We start from the raw sequence: 24,323 nt of genomic DNA, 5'->3' as shown, positions 1-24,323 counted from the left end.
ATCTTTGGAGAGAGCTGAAAATGGCTGTCCACTTTATGTAGAAAGCTAGCAAAACATGCTGCTAATGATTCTCTGTTAGATAAAATAATTTGTAGATTAAGTATTTCGAGAAGATCGTTTCAGGTTGAGTGATCTAGCACAGAAAAGCAGGTATACCTGGGTACCAATGACTAGACAGACACATAAAGTGCAGTTTAATCATGGCACACAGTTTATTGTCCAGGGGTACATTATATAATTAGAAAATAAGAAGTGAAACAAACAGTTCAGTAACTGAAGTACATAAAAGGACTATAAGTTCACTTATAACTATGACGTGAGGCCTGAATCCTTTTAGGGTGTACAGAGAAAGATCACATGATGAAAAGAGACAGGGCACAAGATGTTTCTAGAATCTCACATTCTCTTTAAACACATTTCTACATTCAATTTCTAATGGTAATTAGATCACTCATGACAACAATTTACTTTGACGTCTCAGAGAATCAACTACAGACCAGGGGCCGTATTCACAAAACATCTTAAGGCTAAAACTAGCTCCTAACTTGCCGATTTAGGAGAAACTCTTAAAAATAATGTCTGTGTCAGTCCTAAATTTAGGACTCCAAATTTTCGCTCTACGAGTATTTCACAAAGCATTTTACTTAATCTACAAATTCAAAGAATATAAAGCATTATCCAGCAAAAGAGAATGGAATAAATAAAAGCACAAGATGTTGGAAAATAAGTAAAAGGTGTTGTTTATAATTACTGCTAAAGCTTATAATAGCACCAATTGATTCAATACAAACAACATTTCTGAGGAAAAAATATTAACTATATACACTTACACTTATTCTAAGTTATTTCCACTGTTGTACGTTGTTGCCATATGGCAACATATCATAAAGTACCTTAAAAATTTTTTTTTTACAGTACTTCAAGTTAAGCCATTCTAAGAAAAGAAAAAGAGTCAAATATTTTTTTAAATAGGTTATCATAATGCGTGCGGTAGAGGGTTAAAACTTTATAAAGTAAAATAACTAGCTTCCGCCTGACGACTGTACGCATTAATTTGCGGTGGAAGAGTGAACTCTGACCTGACACATGATGAACGCGCACGTGCAGAGGATAGAGCAAAGCAAAACACTGTTCACGAATTAGAAGTGTAACATGAGGAATTTTAAAGAGAAATGTTGGAGGATTTCGATTTAAGAGAAGAAGAGCTTGAGTTTGTTGCCCAGTCGTATTTGTTTGAACCGAAAGCGCCGAAACCGAAAGCATTTTTTATGATGGATGGACGGATTTATTTTGGGCATCAAAACAGGCCCCCATTCACTATTATTATAAAGCTTTGGAGAGCCAGAATATTTTTAAATATATCTCAGATTGTGTTCATCTGAAAGAAGAAAGTCATATACACCTAGGATGGCTTGAGGGTGAGTAAATCATGAGATGATCTTATTTTTGGGTGAACTAACACTTTAATCTGTGATGACATAACATAAAGATTCATTCATGTACAGGTAAAATGTATTGAATGATGGAGAATGAAACATTGTGTTTAAGTACACGTCAGGTGTGTATATATTATAAACCTCCTCTCGAGTCGATTAGATAGACCATCTGAACGTGCTCCTCCTGAACTTTGTTAATAAAACATCATTTGTCAATTTAATTCTTCAGTCTCTGGAGATTCAGACATGTGAGAGGCGGACAATTATCTGAACACATACTTGTTTATTTAGTGACACTTAGCCTACACCTTAAAACCTTTATTTGAATATGGAAACATTTTTTTAAAATCTTTATTTGAATGTGGTAACATGATACCTTGTTCTACAATATTTCTCTGATTAAATCACTGACAGAGACTCCTCCCTTATCAGCCAATCATAGTAAGCGTGATGACGTCATCCATAGCAACCCCGCCCTTTCTCTATCTTAAGATTCTCTCTATTCCTTAGTAACGTTGGTCTCAGCAGCTTTGTGAATAGGTTTAAGAGGAAGCTCTTTACTAAGACTTTTACTGTTATTTAGGAGATAAAATGTTAAGATAAAATGTTTTGTGAATACGACCCCTGATCACCAGATCTGCAGAGAGATTTTCACTCTTTTTTTTTTTTAATTAGTACATTTCCATGGCAAAAACTGTCAGTAGCTCAGTTATAACTTCATTAGTCTCAGCCTGTCTGTCCTAGTGTACACTACACTGCATTATCAAATCACTGATGCGATACCTTGATTGTGTTGCATTCATGTCACCTCCTGTACTGATCATGTGTCGCTTTTAAGTGACCATGAAATAAAAATTCCCTTCATCTGTTTTCTGAATGCATGCTATTGATCTTATTTATTGTGAGTAATTTTGTAATTTAATTTTTTAATCAAAATGCCATAACCCGTCTTCCAGTGAAACTGCTGACTTCTCTCTGGTGATGAATGCTTCTCTGATGATTTAACTCACTCACATCCTGTTCCTGCAAGCTTTTATACACTTCACTTACTCGTCTAGTGTGAAACAGGCTAATGTTTGTTTGTTATCTGTCTTGTGATCGACAATGAAAGTTTTTCTGAATGAGCAGAGGAACATGTCAGATGCTCTTTGAGCAAATTATTGTTTGTTTGAGGTGAATTCAGACTTTTTTCACACATTTTCCCTCTATTTGCTTCTTTTAGTTTAAAAGAGGATCTTTAAATAGTCAAGCTCAACAAAATCTGTAGTCTGATGTTTGTTGTGTGGATTTCAGGCTGTTCTGTTGGTCAAAACACACATTAGATTTGAGGTCGACTCATTTAATTCATTTATATCTTCATGTAGATTTCTATAATATAGTAGAATCAGAGAAAGTTGAGTTCATTACTGATATTCATAAACTGAGTGAATGAAACATCTGAGATGTTGATCAATTGATCAGTAATGCTTTGTTGTCTGATGTTGTTAGTTTTCTGTTTCTATTTTCTGATCTATATTTCTCTGTTTCTGTGCTGCTGCAGGACAAGTGAAGACATCAGTGCTGAAGGGACGTCCTGTCACTCTGAAGTATAAAACTGAAATACAGAAGGATGATAAAATACAGTGGAAGTTTGAAGAGAAACTCATAGCTGAAATGACTGGAGAGGACTGTGAGAACCCTCAATGGTCTGATGATGAATTCAGAGACCAAATGAAGCTGGACCCTCAGACTGGATCTCTCATCATTCAACAAACCAGACCTGAACACTCTGGATTATATAAACTAGAGATCAATACCAGTTATTATTCAACATTCAGAGTCTTCAGTCTTATCGTCGGTGGTGAGTAACCTTCTAGTGGAATTACTTTACAGAGTTAAATCATTAAAATGTGTCTCTAACTATTTTATCAAAGCCTTAAAGCTCAAAAAGGTCATGTGGTATTTTTTTTTTCATGAAGTCAACTGTAAATACAGGCAGTTGCAGATTAATTAATTTGAATTGAATAATAATTTATTAATTTGTTTTGTCAGTCCTGGTTTCTGGTGTTTTAGACAGATCTGGTTCCTCAATGAAGCAGCTTCAGACAGTCTTCTTTCATATGCTGTTGTCTGTTCTGAAACTGTTCTTCACACAGACTGTGTTGCTTCTGTCTGCAGGATTGTTTGATCAACTTTATCAGTCACAATCCTCCTCATTATTCCTGATCATTATTGAACTGCAGTACAGTCATTATCTGATCACAAATCAAACATTCAGAACCGTTTCTTCACACAAACTCAATTCAACACACTCATATTTCATGTCATTTGAGTGGATTTTTACTCTTAGAAACACAGACTGGAGTTCAACACAGTTTCATCAGTGAAACACACATGAGGTGTAGAGATTTATACTTACATTCAGATTTCTACAATGAGAAGTTGAGCTCTTTTCAACTTAAAATACAGTAAATGATATGTTTGTGATACAGTATGTCAGGTGTGATATGTCAGTGTTTCTTCTGTTTATTTCTGCTGCTGTTGGTTTTCTGGTTCTGATTTCTCTGTATTTTTCTGTTTCTTTGACAGATGAAGAGAAGTCAGTGTCAGTGATGAAGGGGGCGGATGTGACTCTACGTGTCAATCCTGCAAAACAGACAGGAGATAAGATATTCTGGATGTTTGGAGATGACAACTGTCACGTAGATAAAAACACAGAAGAGAAGTGTGAAGAAGGGTCTAGGTACTTTGCTACTATATTTGAAGACAAAGTGTATCTGAATCCTCAGACTGGAGATCTCACCATCAAGGAAATCAGAACTATCCACACTGGAAAATACAAACTAAAGATCATCAGAAATGGCAAATCCTCATTCAAGATATTCAATGTTACTGTTTCTGGTGAGTGCAATATTTACTTTCATTGTAATTATGATTTTATTTCTAGATCAACATTGTGCCGTTCTTAAAGGATAGTTCAGCTAAAAATGTCCTCATGTCATTCTGAACCCACAAGACTTTTATTGAATTTGATCCAAATTTTAAGAATTGTTGTGACTGATTTGAATGTGGAAATTTGAAAGAAAAGTTAAGACTTTCTTCACAAAAGATCTTCATTGTGTGAGAGCTCTCTGATGCACATTTATGAGAGAATCTCAACACAGTGGTCAGCAGTGCAGATCCTCAGGGTGTGTCGTGAGAATGACCCTTTTATATGAACTCAGTGTTACTGGTATGACTGACTTTCTTTCTATGGAGCACTAAAGTGTTTTTCCTTCCATGTCATGGTGTCCAATGTTGTTTGGACCCAAACATTTTTCAAAATATCTTCTTTTTTTTTCACAGAAGAAAGTCATACAGGTTTGGAATGACATGAATGAACTATCCATTTAAGCACAAATATCATCATGGTGCTGTGAGACACACTAATCCATTACATCCAGTTCTAATCCATCCATTTAAGAGTTCAGGGGTCGTGTTCACAAAACATCTTAATGCTAAAACTAGCTCCTATCTTGCCGATTTTGGAGAATCTTTTATAAAATAATGTCTGTGTCAGTCCTAAATTTAGGACTCCAAATTTTCGCTCTACGAGTATTTCACATAGCATTTTAGTGCTAAAACTAGCTCCTAAATATGTGAAACATTAGGAGTGGTGATGAGGACTCGTGAGTCACTAAGACCAAATCACAAACAATCCTAAAATGGCTGTTGTCGGATGTTCTCCTCAGCAATCCGCCCAAAGACACTGAACACCATTGAGTCAATAGTGATAAAGTCTTGAGCTGAGCCTTTTCTTCATAAATGCGATAAATATTATGATTTATAGGTTTTAATATGACAACATAAAGATTTATTCATGTACAGATAAAATGTATTGAATGATGGAGAATGAAACATTGTGTTCAATCACACGTCAGCTGTGTATATATTATATTCCTCCTCTCGAGCCCATTAGACAGACCGTTTTAACGTGCTCCTCCTGAACTTTGTTTATAAAACATCATTTGTCACATTAATTCTTCAATCTCTGGAGATTCAGACATGTGAGATTTTAAATCTTTATTTGAATATGACATTTTTTTTAAATCTTTATTTGAATGTGGTAACATGATACCTTGTTCTACAATATTTCTCTGATTAAATCACTGACAGAGACTCCTCCCTTATCAGCCAATCATAGTAAGCGTGATGACGTCATCCATAGCAACCCCGCCCTTTCTCTATCTTAAGATTCTCTCTATTCCTTAGTAACGTTGGTCTCAGCAGCTTTGTGAATAGGTTTAAGAGGAAGCTCTTTACCAAGACTTTTATTGTTATTCAGGAGATAAAATGTTAAGATAAAATGTTTTGTGAATACGACCCCTGATCACCAGATCTGCAGAGAGATTTTCACTTTTTTGTTTATAATTAGTACATTTCCATGGCAAAATCTGTCAGTAGCTCAGTTATAACTTCCTTAGTCTCAGCCTGTCTGTCCTAGTGTACACTACACTGCATTATCAAATCACTAATGCGATACCTTGATTGTGTTGCATTCATGTCACCTCCTGCCACAATACAACGAAATCGAGCCACGCAACGCAATAAAGCCACAATACAATGAAAATGCTCCCAGCCACTAGGGGGCTTTCAGAGCTCGGTAAAGTTAGTTGTCCTTGCCACTGTTCTACAGAGTCGTCAGTTTTACAAAGATATCATAGGGCTGTGAATCTTTGAGTATACATATGCATTCATAGGGTTATTGAAATGCTTCTCTCAATGCGTCTAATCAGGATGAGAATTATACAGCGACCTTCAGGCACTTAGAGAGTGGGGGCAAAAAACAAAAAAACCTTTTGTCCATTTTTAAAAGTTTAGTTCACCCAAATATGAAAATAATGTCATTTATTACTCACCCTCATGTCGTTCCACACCTGTAAGACCTTCGTTAATCTTCAGAACACAAATTAAGATATTTTTGTTGAAATCTGATGACTCAGTGAGGCCTACATATACATTAAACATACAATGCTTACGTGGAGAAACTACCTTAGAATATCATGCGCTTTCCCAACTAATCCTAAACTATTTTTTCTTCAAGGAATAGTAAGAAAAGCCGTCTTTGTCCTCTTTATACGGAACATTTTCCTTATGATGATTCTGAAAGGAAACGCGCTGGGTGCCTACTGTCGCTATAGTAACGAACGCAACTTTAACGCGCATCTGATTGATAAACCGCGCGCTCTTATTTCAGTGTTGTTAATGTTGTAGTTACTGCAGCCGTTTCCTTCGTGCATTCAGTTTAACGACATTCGTTTCATAATTTCATTTATCATTCATTGGAACTGTGCGTATGCATTTAGACACTTACATTATGTGTTTGGTCCGTCCATGCATTAAATGCGCGCTCTTGAATAAGGTGGGTTTTAACGTTCCTTCAACTGCTCATGTAATGTCAATGGTATGACCCATTTCCGTAAAACCTGAGTAGTTTATCTTATAGAAAATAACGGTGACTTTTCCACACAATAAAAGCGTTGACCACGCAATGACTTGGCAGCTTTATCAATGGCTTGCGCAGTGTGACTCAGGACTATTGCTATTATAATAGAGACTGTCATCTGCTCATGTGAACAACAGTGGCCGTCCTGAGGAGAGCTCAAACGTGGGCTAAGGACTGAGCGCGAGCACAATCCAGTGAGAGGCGCTAAAGAGTGCAGCGCATGTCTGTGAAGGAGAGCTGTGAGGGCGAATTACGGCGCACAACGTCAATTCGCGCGTGTAGTAATTTAATGTTTATATATTTTAAAGCACTGAATCGCTATAGAATCGCGATCAATCCGATTCTTAACATTTTACATCGATTACTGACCAAAATTAACGATTCACGATTCAAAAAACATGTTTCAAGATCGATGCATATGCATTGTCAGGATTTGTAATCGATGCATCGAGAAAACGAGTGAATCGATACACCCCTAAGATATCACGATTAGTTTTAACAGTATGTAACCACTGTATATCCACATGAAATATTAATTCAAAACCATCTATGTACATTATAGCTGCATATTTATACCTGTGAATGAACTGACGCACTACCATGGCTCAGGGGAATGACTGCCAATTCCACCAAGTGATTAAAAACATATAATTTGTATTCAGTAAAATCACTTTTAACATTTAGAAACAGACATGATCAAATTCCAAAGCTTGTAGTCAGGGTTCCTGTGGATCCTTAAAAAGTCTTAAATTAGATTTTTAAAATTTAAGGTCATAAAAAGTCTTAAAAAGCCTTATTTTTACTTATGAGAGGTCTTAAATTTTAGATGACACTTTGACTAAGACATATCTAAATCATTTACCAAATTAAAACTAATTAGCATACATATTATTATTATTTTATTTTTCTTTGTGGATTTGCTTGTTCACGTGACAATTCATGGGTCTTGCAGCATTTACTGTATAACATGGGTTACTGTCTCCTGCATGCAAAAGGAAGAGAGCAGAGGAAAATGGGTAAATGTCAGTTCAGTAACCGTTGTAAGTTCATTCTTTATGTGTGATGGGGTGTGTGATAGTATTGTCTATGATGATATCCTAATTATTGTTTAACGATGTGAGAGCTGACATTGAGTTTGTCACTCACGCTTTCACTGTGATGTATGCAGTTATATGAACTCAAAACTCAACATACATGGGCATGACCCTGATGAGTTTTTGTCGTTTTCCCCAAATCAGAACGATTGCAAATGTGATATTTTATACAACAGTTACATGAACAATATGTTAACATTGACCCTGTTGAAAAAACAGCATATGCTGGTAAGGTAGGTTTTGAAGCTGGGATGCTGGTTTGAGCTGGTTTATGCTTAAATTTGCCAGTCAAGCAGCACATCAGCCTGGAGAGAGCTGAAGAAAGATGACAGTACACACTTCATATGTGAATTAAGATGATAGTTGCAGTTGTTCAATAATTGTTCATTTATGATACAGCATGTTATTAGCTTGTACCTATCATTGTTGTTCAGTACGCTGTAAAACGCTGTAAAAAACAGAAAAGGTTCTGGTAATTTTCTGCCAGGACAAGATCTGTTATGTTGTAACCCTGTGTAACTCTACAACGCAGAATGCAATGTGTAAATTATAATACAGGTAAAACACCTGAGAAAAATCAACATGGATAATTCCTTCATATTAACACAGTACATTGTGCCCTATTTTTAACTAACTAACTAACTAACTAACTAACTAACTAACTAACTACCTACCTATACACTGCTTCAAACTATAATTGTTCAAAATGTGTAGTTTTACTAGTTAATAAGAAAATAAGAAAATGTAATTGTTCAAAAATGTGTAACTGTTCAATAATTCAATGTTGTATTTAAAAATAAAAATATCTGATCAAAAAGATGTTTATTATTTTTACAAAAAAATAGGTTTATATTATTATAAATATATTATTATATTTATATTATGAACAAATCTAAATTAACAGGTGATTTCAAATCATATTTGTATGTGTATTCTGGGCAATAATACAGTTTTGCGTCATGGTTACGTGATGACGTTATCTATGTTATTTAGCAACTTTTAGCAACAAATCCACCCGTCTTTAGCAACTTCCCTGAAAAATTGTTGGCAACATTTGTTCGATTTCATTGTGTTGTAAACTTATGTTTGCTTTTTTAATTTCATTGTGTTGTGCATTACTGGGCCACTGTAGAATTCAGACTTTTTTCACACATTTTTTCCTGCATTTGCTTCTTTTAGTTTAAAAGAGGATCTTTAAATAGTCAAGCTCAACTAAATCTGTAGTCTGATGTTTGTTGTGTGGATTTCAGGCTGTTCTGTTGGTCAAAACACACATTAGATTTGAGGTCGACTCATTTAATTCATTTATATCTTCATGTAGATTTCTATAATATAGTAGAATCAGGGGAAGTTGAGTTCATTACTGATATTCATAAACTGAGTGAATGAAACATTTGAGATGTTGATCAATTGATCAGTAATGCTTTGTTGTCTGATGTTGTTAGTTTTCTGTTTCTGATTTCTGATCTCTATTTCTCTGTTTCTGTGCTGCTGCAGGACAAATGAATGAATCAGTGCTGAAGGGACGTCCTGTCACTCTGGACTATGATACTGAAATACAGGAGGATGATAAAATACAGTGGAAGTTTGAAGAGAAACTCATAGCTGAAATGACTGGAGAGAACCGTGAGAACCCTCAATGGTCTGATGATGAATTCAGAGACCAAATGACGCTGGACCCTCAGACTGGATCTCTCATCATTCACCAAACCAGACCTGAACACTCTGGATTATATAAACTAGAGATCAATACCAGTGCTTATTCAACATTCAGACTCTTCAGGATTATCGTCGGTGGTGAGTAACACAAAGTCTTTCAGTGAAACAGCAGCAGTGTATATGACAGACCTTGTGTCAAAATATGATTATAAAAGTGTTCCAGTTGTGTTATATTAATGATGGAGAAACTCTGACCTGTTCATCATATCACTGCACTGCTGCCATAGCAGATATATACTGATGTAGAAATCAACACACTGTTATGTCAGGAACAAGACCTTCTAGTGGGATTAATTTACAGTTAAATCATTAAAATGTGTCTCTATTTTATCAAAGCTGTAAGACTCAAAAAGGTCATGTGGTATTTTTTTTTTCATGAAGTCAACTGTAAATACAGGCAGTTGCAGTTTAATTTCTGGTTTCTGGTGTTTTAGACAGATCTGGTTCCTCAATGAAGCAGCTTCAGACAGTCTTCTTTCATATGCTGTTGTCTGTTCTGAAACTGTTCTTCACACAGACTGTGTTGCTTCTGTCTGCAGGATTGTTTGATCAACTTTATCAGTCACAATCCTCCTCATTATTCCTGATCATTATTGAACTGCAGTACAGTCATTATCTGATCACAAATCAAACATTCAGAACCGTTTCTTCACACAAACTCAATTCAACACACTCATATTTCATGTCATTTGAGTGGATTTTTACTCTTAGAAACACAGACTGGAGTTCAACACAGTTTCATCAGTGAAACACACATGAGGTGTAGAGATTTATACTTACATTCAGATTTCTACAATGAGAAGTTGAGCTCTTTTCAACTTAAAAAGAGTAAATTACATGTTTGTGATCCAGTATGTCAGGTGTGATATGTCAGTGTTTCTTCTGTTTATTTCTGCTGCTGTTGGTTTTCTGGTTCTGATTTCTCTTCTGTATTTTTCTCTGTTTCTTTAACAGATGAAGTGAAGTCAGTGTCAGTGATGGAGGGGGAGGATGTGACTCTACGTGTCAATCCTGAAATACAGACAGGAGATACGATATTCTGGATGTTTGGAGATGACAACAGTCCCGTAGCTAAAAACACAGAAGAGAAGTGTGAAGAAGAGTCTGAGTACAGGGATTCTAGATTTAAAGACAATGTGGATCTGAATGATCAGACTGGAGATCTCACCATCAAGAACATCAGAAAAATCAACACTGGAGAATACAAACTAAAGATCATCAGAAATGGCAAATCCTCATTCAAGTTATTCAATGTTACTGTTTCTGGTGAGTGAAATATTTACTTTCATTGTAATTATGATTTTATTTTAGATCAGTATTGTGTCGTTCTTAAAGGATTGTTCCCTCATGTCGTCCCAAACCCACAAGACTTTTATTCATCCCAAGATTTCTGTCCTTCCATTAAAAGTCTGGGGAAACAAAACTTCAAAGCTCCAAAAAAAAAAAAAAAAAAAAACACACCCTGTTCACATGAGAGTGGATGGCAGTGCAGCTCCTCAGGTTTATATAGTGATAATGTCCCTTTTGTATACATTGGGTATAAATTTCTATGGAACACTAAAGTTTTTTTTTATTTTCTTCCATATAATGGTGTCCAATGTTGTTTGGATCAAACATTTTTCAAAATATTTTCTTTTGTTCTTTGCTCCATATCACTTCAAATGTTTTCAGTTATCTCAATTGGTCCTTACAGCCTACATCCACAAAATAAACAAAACTCACAGCGACACAGACCAAGCAAATAGATATAGTAAGCAAAAGTTTGAAAACGACAAATTATTGTCATGGTTTTGCCACAAAATACATTTTATTGTGTCCTGAAAGCGTATACTCACTCTCTCTCTCTCTCAAACACACACACACATATAGTACAGACACACACTCACACAGAAACGTCTTGTCAGCGCTGCTCTGACAAATCAGTAAAATAGTTTAGCAACTTAAAAGCTTCATGACATTTCTCACCAGTGAGGTAATAACTGTGTGGTTCTTGAGGTAGATAAACTTACAGTTTCACTATTAGTAGAGACACTGCTGCCGTGAGAGACACACAGACTCTGGTAGGCTAATTCTGTCTCTCACTGTGTTAATAACTGTATTATATTCTGCTATCAAGGCTCAAGCCTCCGTTACTAGCTCTGAAATGACATTTTGGAATTAGCAACGGAGACTTGGGATGAGATGCGTAAGAAATTAGTGTTTTAAGGAAAAAACCTGACAAATGTCTTGAAATACACCATCAGAACAGTGTCTTGAGGTGTGGTAACTAAGAATAATTGACTCCGGGCCATTGAATTATTATTCATGAACTTCATTTATCATGTTAACTGAGGCCTGTAGAGTCTGAGGTGTCTCTGTTGGGTTATCTGTGATTTCTCTGAGCGTTACACGGTCTGATCTTGGGGAGAATCTGCTGGGATGTCCACTCCTGGGAAAATTGGTGTCTGTTTCAAACACTTGTGAATAATCTTCCTCCTTCCTGCTTTTACAGAGGTGATCACATGTGCCGTTGATCAGTTAATCAAAGTCATTTGATGACCGTTACTTACCCTGATTCCTATGTTACAGTAAGAGTGTCCTTAGTTTTCCCCATGGCTTCTTCATTTTCTCCTAGTTTTTGTTAAAGGCACACTATGTAGTTTTCACCTCTAGAGGTCGCTTATTCAAAACAAAGGTGTAGCTTGATGACTCCTTGATTTCACTGAATCATGGGAGGTGTTGTCTTCACGTCTACAGCTGGTGGATAAGTATCGGGACGAGACTCGGGCAGAAATCATTTTCATGGATGAACTTGTTACACACTGCAGTAAGATAGATCAATATTAGTCAAGGTAAAACATGGTACTCGCGATAAATCAAGAAAATGAGATTTAAACTATAAGACTTACTGTGTTGAGTTATATAACATGATTAGTTTTCTGTCAATGAATGTATCCAAACAGTTGCTCACCTGTGTAATAAAACACAGAATATATTAAAGCATCTCTGGTGTTTCCATGGTTTCTACAAATAAATATCCTCTGAAACCAAGGGTAACGCAGGTATGATGTCATTGGTAGGCGACGTACGGACACGCTTATTTCTCTGGATTTAAACATTCTTGGAAACATTTGGGCTAATGTTGTCACGAATACGGTTCCCGCGGCTCTTCCTCCCGGCCGCCGGAGGGAGCCGTCACCGGAGTTCTGATCATTTCCCATTCGGACTACATTACCCATGGGCCCTCATTCCTGAGACTGATTGCTCACGCACCTGCGCTGCATTACACTCACACTATTTAAGACACACACACTCACACCGCGAAGTCTTGATTTGCCCCGGTGATCTCTACTGAGCGTTTTCTTGTGGATTGTATTTCTGTTGCCGTTGGACTGTTTATTGGACTGTGTTTGTTTGCCGCCTGCCTCGACCATTGCCTGTCCCTGTTTGTGTCTCTGCCTTTGCCCCTGTCTGCTTTGGTGTTTATCGTAATAAAGCTGCAAATGGATCCTCACGCTGTCGACCCATCATTACAAATGTACACGAGTCAACAAAATATACAACACTGTTCTAGTGGTTTTTGGATATTTTAATCCAATAATCTTACATATTGTGCTTTTAAATAAATAATGACAGTGTGATGTGTCATGTGGTGTTGTTCATCTGAGGTTTGATTTTGATTGGGACACTTTTTCCAAGTCATCTCAATGGCAAAAAGTGTCCCAATCAACCTGAATTCACCCTATATATAATGCTGAATCTATAATGATGAATTAATGATTAAAGTTTCAAAATGATTTAAGTTGCTGCATCACCTCAATGAATTTGCTTCAGCATTTATATCAGTGCTCTGTAGATGAAGCAAAAATATATATTGCTTTCTTCTTGCCAGAAACAGCAAACTGTCATTGTCTGTTTCACACTGATGAAACAGCATCTGAATGATGATTATGTAGTAATGTCAAACACATATTAATTGTTTTTAAGTACAAAAACACACTTGGTCTAATGGCGACACTTTCCTTGTATTTCTTTGTTTCTATGTGCAGCCGTCCCAAAAGAAGAGGAGAGGAAACCATTGATGAAGGGTGAGATTCTGTTGTTTGAATATCTTTAAAGCGTGATCATGATTTGATGTGTGAGATGTGGCTTCATTCACTTTAGTTTTTATTCAGTTTAGTTTTTTCATTCAGTTTTCAGATTTTAAAGTTTAAATGAACTTTACATTTTAGTTTAGATGCACGAGTTCACAAGTACAATAAATATTGAACTTGTCAAATAAGTGAGATGAACTTCTGACAGTCTGTTAAATGATTTTGTACATGTAAATGTTTGACTTTAGTTTTGATGTCTCATATAATATGACTAAATCCAGATCAGTACATCTCTCTTTAATTTGCCATTGTCTGTGTATTTTCTGACTGATTCCACAGAAAAACGAGAGGATGAATCAGTGACTGTAGAGATGCCGCTGCTGAATGCAGAGGATCTGGATGGAGTGAATGAGCAGGAGAGTTTACTTTAATGAGATAAGACACGCCCACCAGTGTCAATCACTCTGACATCATCAACACTTCAACAACAAAAACACATTTCTGCTTTCATAAGCCTCTAGAATCCGTCCAGTGAAAGAGAGAAATGAAGCCGTGTCTGTTGAGCTGATGAACCTGCATGTAAAAATAACTTTATATGAACCGAGAAACACTTTCTTATATCATTTTAATAATGTTACACTTCATACCTGCACCACTATTAACACAATACTGGTGTGACTCTCACAGCTTTGATTTTGTGTGATTGTTACGTTCCATGTTATTATTTGTTTTGGGATTGGTATTTTGTTTTTGTTTTCTTCCCTCTTTTCTTTTTCTTTGTCTTTACTTTCGTTTCAGCAGGGTGATGCGGGTACCTGAGTGGTCAAGTCTTTTGAAAAAAGAAAGAACAAAAAACAACAATAGAAACAGTTAGCAGCAGATAGAACAATTATGGTCATAATATTAAAAGTAAGTAAGAACAGTAAAAAATACATTTCAAAGAAAAAAATACAGTTTCAGCTATGGTCAAAAATATGATCATGCAGTTTTTAAAGCATATCTTTTAAGTTATTAATCAACATTTATCTTTCTGTTAAATTATTTGAATGACTTCAACGTATGTTAAAGCATTTATTTTCATTTTCAAACACTAGAAAATAATTTTGAATTTTGTCTGTACCTCTCACTGAGAGAAAAGAACATGTTATCAGTATGTTTTGAGAAGGTTCCTGCTCAGATTAACTTCAACCTTGACGAAGTTGCGAATCATGTGTATCTGTGTATCATGATGAATGATCTTAGATCACTCCAGTGAGAGTTCCAACTGGAGAGTTCCGAGGATGAATCTGCAAATACTTATAAAACTGTCTTGGAACTCTTGAGATTAAATCTGAAAAGGACTTTCTTCAGAACACAAATTAAGATATTTTTGATGAAATCCAAGAGGTATGTTGTTTACGTCCAGCGCTGCAGGTTCTACATCAGAACATCGACTCATTATTGGTTGGCTCTTGTGTCAGCATCACACACATCGTGCTGATCATGTGACCAGCTTTGGCCAATAATGAGTCAGAGTTCTGATGTAGAATCTGGAAGCGCTGGACATAAACAACATATGAGAATGACACAAGAGAAGAGATTGTTGAATGAAGTCGTTATTTTTTTTGTGCATAAAATGTATTCTCGTCACTTCACAACATTAAGGTTGAACCACTGCAGTCACGTGACTGTTTTAACGATGTCTTTAGTACCTTTCTGGACCTTGAATGTGTTGATTATATTGCTGTCTATGGATGAGTCATAAACCTCTTGGATTTCATCAAAAATATCTTAATGTGTTCTGAAGATGAACAAAGATCTTACTGGTGTGGAATGACATGAGGATGAGTACTAAATGAAATTTCATTTTTGTGTGAACTAACCCTTTAAATGCTTGTCCTGAGAGCGAGTGAGTCTCTGTTCAACTTTACAGAATGAGCTCCAGCAGACGAAGAGCGATAACTCTGACTAAAATATACCTACATGTAAAACGAGTAAATGTACTTTTATGAAAACAACAACAGTAACTGATGTGTCATTCATTGTTTTTACAGAAGTGATGTAATCTCTTCACTGCACTCTGAAATATACTGACAAACCAATAAGAGACATGATTTTGGTCACAGAGCTGCTGAAGTTACATAAAACTGCCACTTGGTGGCTCACAAACAGACTGATACCAACTGACAGCAAATTATTATTATGTGTATTCATATATCTGTATTATATTTCTATTTAGTTTGAGTATTGTCCATGTGTCAGGTTTTAGAGATGTACACATCACCACATAGGGAGAGAAAGTTAGAAATGATAATGTTTGGATTTGATGGTAGCTCAGTTTTTTCACTTCTCACCATTTTTGTTTGTTAGAAATATAAACTGGATTTAGTAATGCTTTTGAAATGGAAAAACTCTATTAAATAAATTATATATAATTTTTTTTTTTTTTTTTTTTTTTTTTTTAATACTTACTGTGATCTCAGACTGTGGTGATGTGGTTTCTCCACTGCATGGATCTTCATGTGTTTCTTCAGGTGACTTTTAATAGTGAAACTCTTTCCGCACTTCTCTCTGCTGTGGATCCTCTCATGTGTTTTCAGATTTTTTGACACAGTGTGAACACCAACAAACATAGGCTTATGCTGAACTTTATTCTTGTACATTTGGATTTATCATCATCAGTTATATGTTGAATTTATGTTTTTAAAAAGTTGCACAGAGTGTGACATATCACAATCATTGCAGTGTCTGTAGAAATGTCACATGTCTAGAGTGACTAGACTTTAACTAGAAATTAACTAAATTAACCATTTTTATCAGCCCTAAATGTTTCACTCAACCCTGTTACTTCTGACATTATTTTCCTCCTTTAAAAAAAAAAAAAAAAAAAAAAAAAAAAAAAAGTATTTAGTCCCCACTTGAACCCATCTATCATACTTTTTAATATACTTATCACACATAGAAAATAGACTTATGTATTGCAAATGTAAGATTAATATATAATGAATATATACAAAATGTATTTATAATTTATTGCCTACAACATTATGAATACATTTTGTATATATATTATTCTATATTTTAAATAATTCTTAAGTGTAAGTTCCTATGTCTGATGAGTACATTTAAAAGTGTATGAAAGATGGGTTCAAGTATACTATAAGTGGTTACTAAATACATTATTTTAAATACAGAGATAGTATGTTAAAAGCACATTTTAGTTCATATTTCATGGTGTCTTAAAATAGCACAGTTGAGTCCACTTAGATTATCCTAAGTAGTACTAAAGAAGTGCTTTTAGTACATCAAGTACAAAACAAGTGCACGAAAATAGAGCACTTTAAGTACATTATGGAAGTATACTATAATAAAAGTATTTTACTGCACTTTTTTTTACCTGGGTAATCAGTCAGGTCACGGCCAGCCAAGTACAGATTTACTGCTAACAGTCTTTTATTCTGTCACAGCGTGTTGCAAATCAAGTAAGACGCAGGATGTAAGTGCAAGCAGTTTTACATTTATTTTAACAAAGAACTCAGGATACATAAAAAAGCAGGAAAGAACAACCTCCTAAACGCAACAATAACAGATAGCTGAACTCAACTAAACACAGGGCTTAAACACACAGTGAACTGAGGATCTAATTAACAAGACACAGCGGGACACACCTGAACTGAAACTCTAATCAAATGAGACACCATGGAAACAAACAGGCAAAGGACAGAATTAACAGTACAAGAAAACCAGCGTAGACTCAAACAATGAACAGAAACACAGAGCCAAAACAAACTCTAAACATTGGATATTTACAGTAGATTTGTTCATGTCATATTTATAGTCATCAATTTTGTTTACGCGTAGCTTGAAGTGTCGAGTATTTTAACTAAACACACACGTTTCTGATGAGCTTAGGAATTCAATGTCATGAAGGTTACACGCGCTTACTGACTGAATTCTAAATCTGAACTCGTGAATTCTCTCTTATCATCATAAACAACAAAATGCAGAAAAGATGTAAGCAAGAGATTCATTTCGCTGTATATGTAACCCCTCTAAACTGGCACAGTTACACACTTCAGCATGTGCGAGTGCATACAGCACGTGTGCTAATAACTAACACTCAAATAGGGCTAATATTTTAACAAAACCAAATAAAACACATACCTGGGATAAACAGCACCAAAAGGCTTATCAGCAAACAGCGCATCGATGTCGCATGAGAAGTCTTAAATGAAATAAACAGAAGTTCGGAGTTCACAAGTAGGCCAATAAACACAATCTTCATCTTATCGTGACAAATAGCACATATTTGACTCGACTAACACATCTAGGAGCTGACTGACAAAACAAGTAGACTTTTGTGTAGTTTAAAGTTCAAATTTGGATTTGAAAACCATCCAAACTTAGTTATTAAGATGGAGCAATTAATGATGCTACTCACCAGATATGAGATATGAGACTCTGATTACATAGCTCCACCCTGCAATGTCATGTGCACAAACGCAACAACCAATGGTGAGTTTTCCCAGTTTATGCTGATTTATATATTATTTAAACACAGTTTCAGTGATTATGTGGTTGAGTTAGAGCCCATAACTCACATTAGACTGAAGTCATGAGCTGCTTCAGTGTTCTTTGATCGCTTTCTTAATTAATGTAATATATTTGAATAACCCTTTTGTTTTTCATGCTTCAAGTCAAGTCACCTTTATTTATATATCACTTTTTACAATAAAGATTGTTTGAAAGCAGCTTTACAGTGATAACAGGAATATTATTTGTCAATTTTGTCATTGTTCAGCAGTGAGTAAGTTGAATTTTTTATTTCATACAGCAGCTCTGTTGAGTTCTCATATAATCACGGTTGGTTACTTTTAAAATGTATTTCACTAGATTACAAAATACATGTTTTAAAAAGTAATTTGTAATGTATTTCGTTAGATTACACAAGTTTTGTAACTTAATCTCAATACTTTAGAATACTTTGGAATACTAATTGGTATGTAACACAAAAAAAGGTAATCGCAAGTTTTTATTTCACAATTCTGACATTTTTCTCAGAATTGTGTGATATAAAGTTGCAATTTCGAGTTATAAAGTCAGAATATAAAAGTCAGAAATCTGAGATATAAACTACAAAAAATTCAGAATTGTGGAGATAAACTTTAAAAAACTTTATAACTTGCAATTGTGAGTTTATATCTGCCAATTCTGACTTTATAAAACTCAATTGTAAGTTTAAATCTCGCAATTCTGAGAAAAAAAAAAATCAGAATTGTGAGATGCGTCACAGTTTACATTGATGTTTAAATGAAATAAATGACATTAAAATTCCAAGTAATCACTATGGTAATCTAAAATACTTTTCAGATGATTACCATTTTAAAATGTAACTGTAATGAAATACAGTTACTCAAATTTTGTATTTTAAATACGTAACTAAGTTACATGTATTTCATTACTCCCCAACCCTGCATATAATAGTGTCAGTGCAGTCAGAAATATTATTTCAATGTTAAGTCTTTCTTTCTAATCCATAAAAGCAATCAACAAATTCATTAACGGTTCTTAGCTTGTTTTGTCTGTTATTGTTTTTCCTTATGCAGTATAAATACATGTACATGAGCAGCATTAAACAGTATGTGTAAATAAACAGAAATGCCATGTCAGATGCAGCTTCTGTTCTGGTACTAACCTCCCTGAAACAGATACTAACACACAAACATAAAGATCACTCTTATGAGCAGCTAGGCTCTCACTTCTATCTGGTACTTTTCCCACAACAGAGAGATAATGAGTGCAGTTTCACAGAGAAAGCAATATTCAACCTTATTCTTTAATGTTTAAAGATGAAAAATAACTATAAATTTGTCCTGAAGATGAGAGGCCCTACTGACCTTTGCGACCTAAGCTGTCATAGTCAGCTAGAAGATTAATTATATGTTGAGTGCTTTCCTCAAAACCAAGGAGAGAGCACATTCATGTGAAAAGATAATGCAATTCTATTAAGCTTCACAAATTTGGAGATGTCATTAAAATGATTTAATGTTTAGAAGAATAAATTAACAACTTGATAAACCACTCGAAATTATATATATATATATTGAAGTGGCAGTGGATTCCAGGATCCACCGCTTCTATATATATGTTGATTATATAAAGCTGCTCTGTGGAGTTTTATTATAGATTGTGGAAAGCAGAAAAACACTGACTAACCCAAGAAATGATTTTAGCTGAAAGACAAACATCAGTGGATCAGTATGTGTCAGGAACCTGATGGGTTTTTGGCAGCTATGAATGCAACAGTGTGCTAAAATAATCTTAAAGTTTAAATATGAATTCACTGAATATTACATTTATTCTTTTCATTGTGGTAGATTTTCCCCTACACACTTAAGTTTACCTGTTTACCTGGAGCATCTCCTAATCGACACCCGAGCGTCTGCTGGCGACACTCAATAATCCTGATCTTCCGGGGCGTCTCCTAATCGACACCCAATAATATTTCGGTCAACGTCTTGACCCTTTTAACCCTAGTGCTCCCTAACTTGCTGTGCAGCAATAACCAGACAGACTCCAGACTATGCCTTAGAATATGCTTTATTCACGGCCGGAGGACCTCGTATCAATCACAGAGAATCCCACCAGCAAGAAGAATACTACAGTTTATATAGGATAGGAGCATGGTAAAGCATTCTACAATATGATTGGTTCTTCATATGTCAAACCCTCATGTTACTAGGTAAAGCAAGATCTGCCCAAATCATGTGCTTATTAGTTCGTTGGTTACTCAATATCATGGGGCTATTATATTTAGATGGTTGTCTAGCTGTCCCTAAGTGTCATTTCCACTTTTCTTATTTTTGGACATGATTCAGACACACACTGACTTAGGCCCAAGGTTTGAGGACATTTAGTTTTCAAAAGCATATAAATGTTATTCCTGCAAAGAAAAAGAAATGTTAGTTATAATTAATTTAAAAATTCCATCACATCATCTAATAGTTTTTCTTTTGAATGGTCTGGTAGTTTCTCTAGTGTTTATTATATGGATAAAAGTGTCTGCTAAATGATTAAATGTAAGTAAATCCAGAAACAAAACGAAGTGGTTTAATATCTTGAAAAGCAGTGCATGTTATTGTCAGTGGGATATTGTGTATGGATCTGTTATTCTCAGTGGTTATATCAGTCTTGGTGCTCATGTGAAGCTAAATCAAGACACCTGAAATAGTTTTAACTGTGTTTACATGTATTTATTTTTCAAGATTAACAGAATAATTTTGTAAAATTCAAATAAACAGTGAGTAGAACTGCATATGAAAAGGACAAGAAGGAGGCTGTTAGTGAAATAACACATTAGTTGGCGCTTCAACAGAGACAAACAAGACTGACAAATCTATTGAAAACATGATTTGTTCACGCCATGTCGTGATTACCGTTATTACGAGATGAGAAACACATGATTTTATTTGTTCATGTCATCAGATTCAGAATTATGCGTTTCTATCACAACATTATTAATCCCAAAATGAATCTCCAGCAGTCAGGAAGAAGTTGGAGCTCTCAGAAAATTACAAATTATAATTTACGGTAATTACAGTAATTACGATGTTAAAGACCTTCTGAAGCGAAGCGATGCATTTGTGTAAAAAAATATCCATATTTAACAAGTTATGAAGTAAAATATGTAGCTTCCACACAAGCCGCTTCCCTTTTTTAACATATGAAGAAAGTGTAAAACTCTTGCAGTTCACAAAGCTTACGCTACGTCCTACGCCTTCCCTATTCAACTTACGGAAAAAGTGTAACTGACGCGACACCAATTTACACTTTCTGCATAACTTGAATACGGAAGGCAGTCTGGGGGATGCTCGATATTTTACTTCATAACTTGCTAAATATGGATATTTTTCTTACACAAACGCATCGCTTCCCTTCAGAAGGCCTTTATTAACCCCCGGAGCCGTGTGGAGTATGTTCATGATGGATGGATGTGGATGGAGACACTTTCTTCAGCTCATACTCATTGATCCCGTTCACTGCCATCATAAAGCTCGGATGCATCAGGATATTTATTAATATTTCTGCGAACATGTTCATCAGAAGGAGAAAGTCATACACACCTAGGATGTCTTGAGGGTGAGTAAAGCTTGGGCTAATTTTCATTTTATAGTGAACTAATCCTTTAACTGACAAAAATCCTTCAAAAAAACTTTAAATTAAACAAAACACAAATAAAAGCACAACGTTTTTTTTTTTTTTTTCGTTTGGCCAAAGTGATTTCATTAATTACTTAACCCTGCATCTTAAAAAAATTATCAAACTTATTGGGAAATCTTTCAAATGATCAAGATCTGATCAACGTCTTGAGACTCCTGTCCTGTGTACACCCATAGACTGTAAAAAAAGATGGACGACACACTTCCACTCTGTTACATTGTAGTAACTGAAGCCGCCAGTGTGTCTATATGGCGCTGACATCTGGAGTCTCGAGTCTGCGCAGTGGTGAGCGCGAAGTGGAGCCGCGATATCAATGTGTTATCAACCCATTATTTTGGTGGGAAATAAAGTTATGGAAATGTAGAAATTAAAGTTAAAGCTCCAGTCACCTCGCGAAGATCCAGAAAAGTCAGTTGGCGTCTCAATGACTGCTTCACTCAGAGAAGCTGTCAATCTCAGCTGTCAATCATGACGTCTCACCCCCGTTTTTATAGCACCAAATAACTAACTAAAAATAAACTGATTTAAAGAACGAGCACTTGAACTAACACCAGCGTGATAAAAACTGCCTAATATGACAGAAAATGTCTTTGGAAAAAAAATATTTGAAGTGTAATTTAAATGTTTAGTTTGTCTCGCGTCCCACTGGAATACATGGAGAGGGCGGAGTTTATGACCTATACTGCTTCCAGCCACCTGGGGGCGATCGAGACACTTTGGCTTCACTTTTCAGGACTCGTGTGGCACGCTTGTGTACTCCACATTATCCTCCTCTGTAGCTCTCTGAAAGAAAACACAAAAGCACCGTTCATCAATGTATTCATCACATTATTGGCACATCTATCAATCCTCTTTCCACAAGCACAGAAAATACAGCAGAAATACTTTTGTCAGCAATTTCCTCACAACGGGTCCCAAGTGTTTCGGAGAATGCAGGATATCCTTACGAAAAAGAAGTTTATTCATGTGTGCTATTAGTATACTTCTTTTAAACTTTGTCTACTTTGTATGTACTTCTCAGAAATAAACTTAAAATCACATTAAAGTTTACTTGACTGAAACTGACAGAAAAAGTATATTAGTATTTATCTTGGCACTGCAGTGGGTAGAGGAACATAAACCTGGGAATGTTTTAATTTGTTCTGACTCAGGATCAGTCTTAAAGAGTTTGAGATCTTTTGAATCCAGACACCAAGATATTCTCTTTAGTATCTTACAAATACAAGAAGTGTTCAAAATAATATCTCAGTTTTATATGAGTTCCTGCACACATATGAATAAAGGGAAATGAAGAAGAGGATAAATTAGCAAAACAAGCGTTACAGAGAGAAACCAGAGATTCAAGTTCTGTTAAAGTCAGAGATTAAGTTTTATTTTATAGTGATTGAAGAATGGCAAGTAAAGTATAATAATGGGGAAAAGGGTAGATTTCTTTACAGCTTATAATTAATGAAGTTAATCAAAAGATAAAATGTATAGATAAATCAAGGAAAGATGATGTTATTTATAATAGAATAATGTTAAATGTCCAAACGGATTATGTGAACAATGTCATGTTGAAGAAATACATCATGTGATTCTTGAATTTATGAAGTATGAGCAAGAAAGGAACAATATGATAGAAGAAATAAAAAGTACAAGATAAACTGCTGGCTGGCAACTATTTAAAAAAAATGCTGACGGGAAAAAGTTCAAGTACAGTTAAAGGTATATTTCATGTATAAAATGTAATACTTAAATATTATATATTAAATATATAATATATTAAATAAACACGGAAAAGTCTAGAGAAAACTATAATGTAAAATTAATTAATTAAAAATAAATAAATAAATAAATAAAACATTAAACATTAAATTAACATGATAAAAAATGTTAAAAAACAATAAATAAATACATTAATTTAAAAAAGTAAATAAAGTGATAAATGTTAAAATAATATATGATAAAAATGTAAAAATCAAATAAAATGAAAACAATCTAAAATAAATTAAAATTAATTAGATATAAGTGGTAATAAACAAATTGTATTAAAGTAAATAAATAAAAAGTTATTAAATGTTAAATTAACATGAATAAAATGTAAGAATTCAGAGAAAAACTAAAAGAATTAAAGCAACAAATAAGATTAAAATCTAGAGAAAACTGTAAAAAAAATAAGTCAATAAATTAGATTAAAATAAAGAAAGAAATTTTATTACAATAAAATTATTAGTTATTAGTCTATTAAACTAATGATTAATATAAATAACATTTATTTTTAAATAAATAAATAATACATTTATCAGTATTATAGTGAGAAGAAAATAATGTAACTTCAAAGATATTTTAAGATTTA

The 24,323-nt window shown here is 34.7% G+C and overlaps 2 protein-coding genes across 18 annotated transcripts in view; one reads left to right on the top strand and one right to left on the bottom strand.

Annotated features, from left to right (window-relative positions):
* Positions 1–24,323, top strand: part of LOC127508050 (uncharacterized) — a 383,187-nt gene that overhangs the window by 29,705 nt on the left and 329,159 nt on the right. For 12 of the 16 annotated variants that reach the window (XM_051885611.1, XM_051885613.1, XM_051885602.1 and 9 more), the window contains exons 7-10: positions 2,977–3,276; positions 4,005–4,316; positions 9,492–9,791; positions 10,668–10,979. The exons of 1 other annotated variant lie outside the window; for it this stretch is intronic. In XM_051885611.1, coding sequence (XP_051741571.1) covers positions 2,977–3,276; positions 4,005–4,316; positions 9,492–9,791; positions 10,668–10,979 — 1,224 coding nt within the window. The remainder of the gene's footprint in view (positions 1–2,976; positions 3,277–4,004; positions 4,317–9,491; positions 9,792–10,667; positions 10,980–24,323) is intronic. 3 more of the 16 variants (XM_051885601.1, XM_051885600.1, XM_051885608.1) reach the window with 3 other exon arrangements.
* The window catches only part of LOC127508061 (hepatocyte cell adhesion molecule-like), a 62,444-nt gene that overhangs the window by 36,208 nt on the left and 1,913 nt on the right, over positions 1–24,323 (bottom strand). The window lies entirely within an intron of this gene.

This window comes from Ctenopharyngodon idella, chromosome 3, assembly GCF_019924925.1.
Source record: "Ctenopharyngodon idella isolate HZGC_01 chromosome 3, HZGC01, whole genome shotgun sequence".
Taxonomy (NCBI): Eukaryota; Metazoa; Chordata; class Actinopteri; order Cypriniformes; family Xenocyprididae; genus Ctenopharyngodon; species Ctenopharyngodon idella.
The sequence above is the reverse complement of the archived record's forward strand: the minus strand, read 5'-3'. Positions and strand labels throughout refer to the sequence as shown.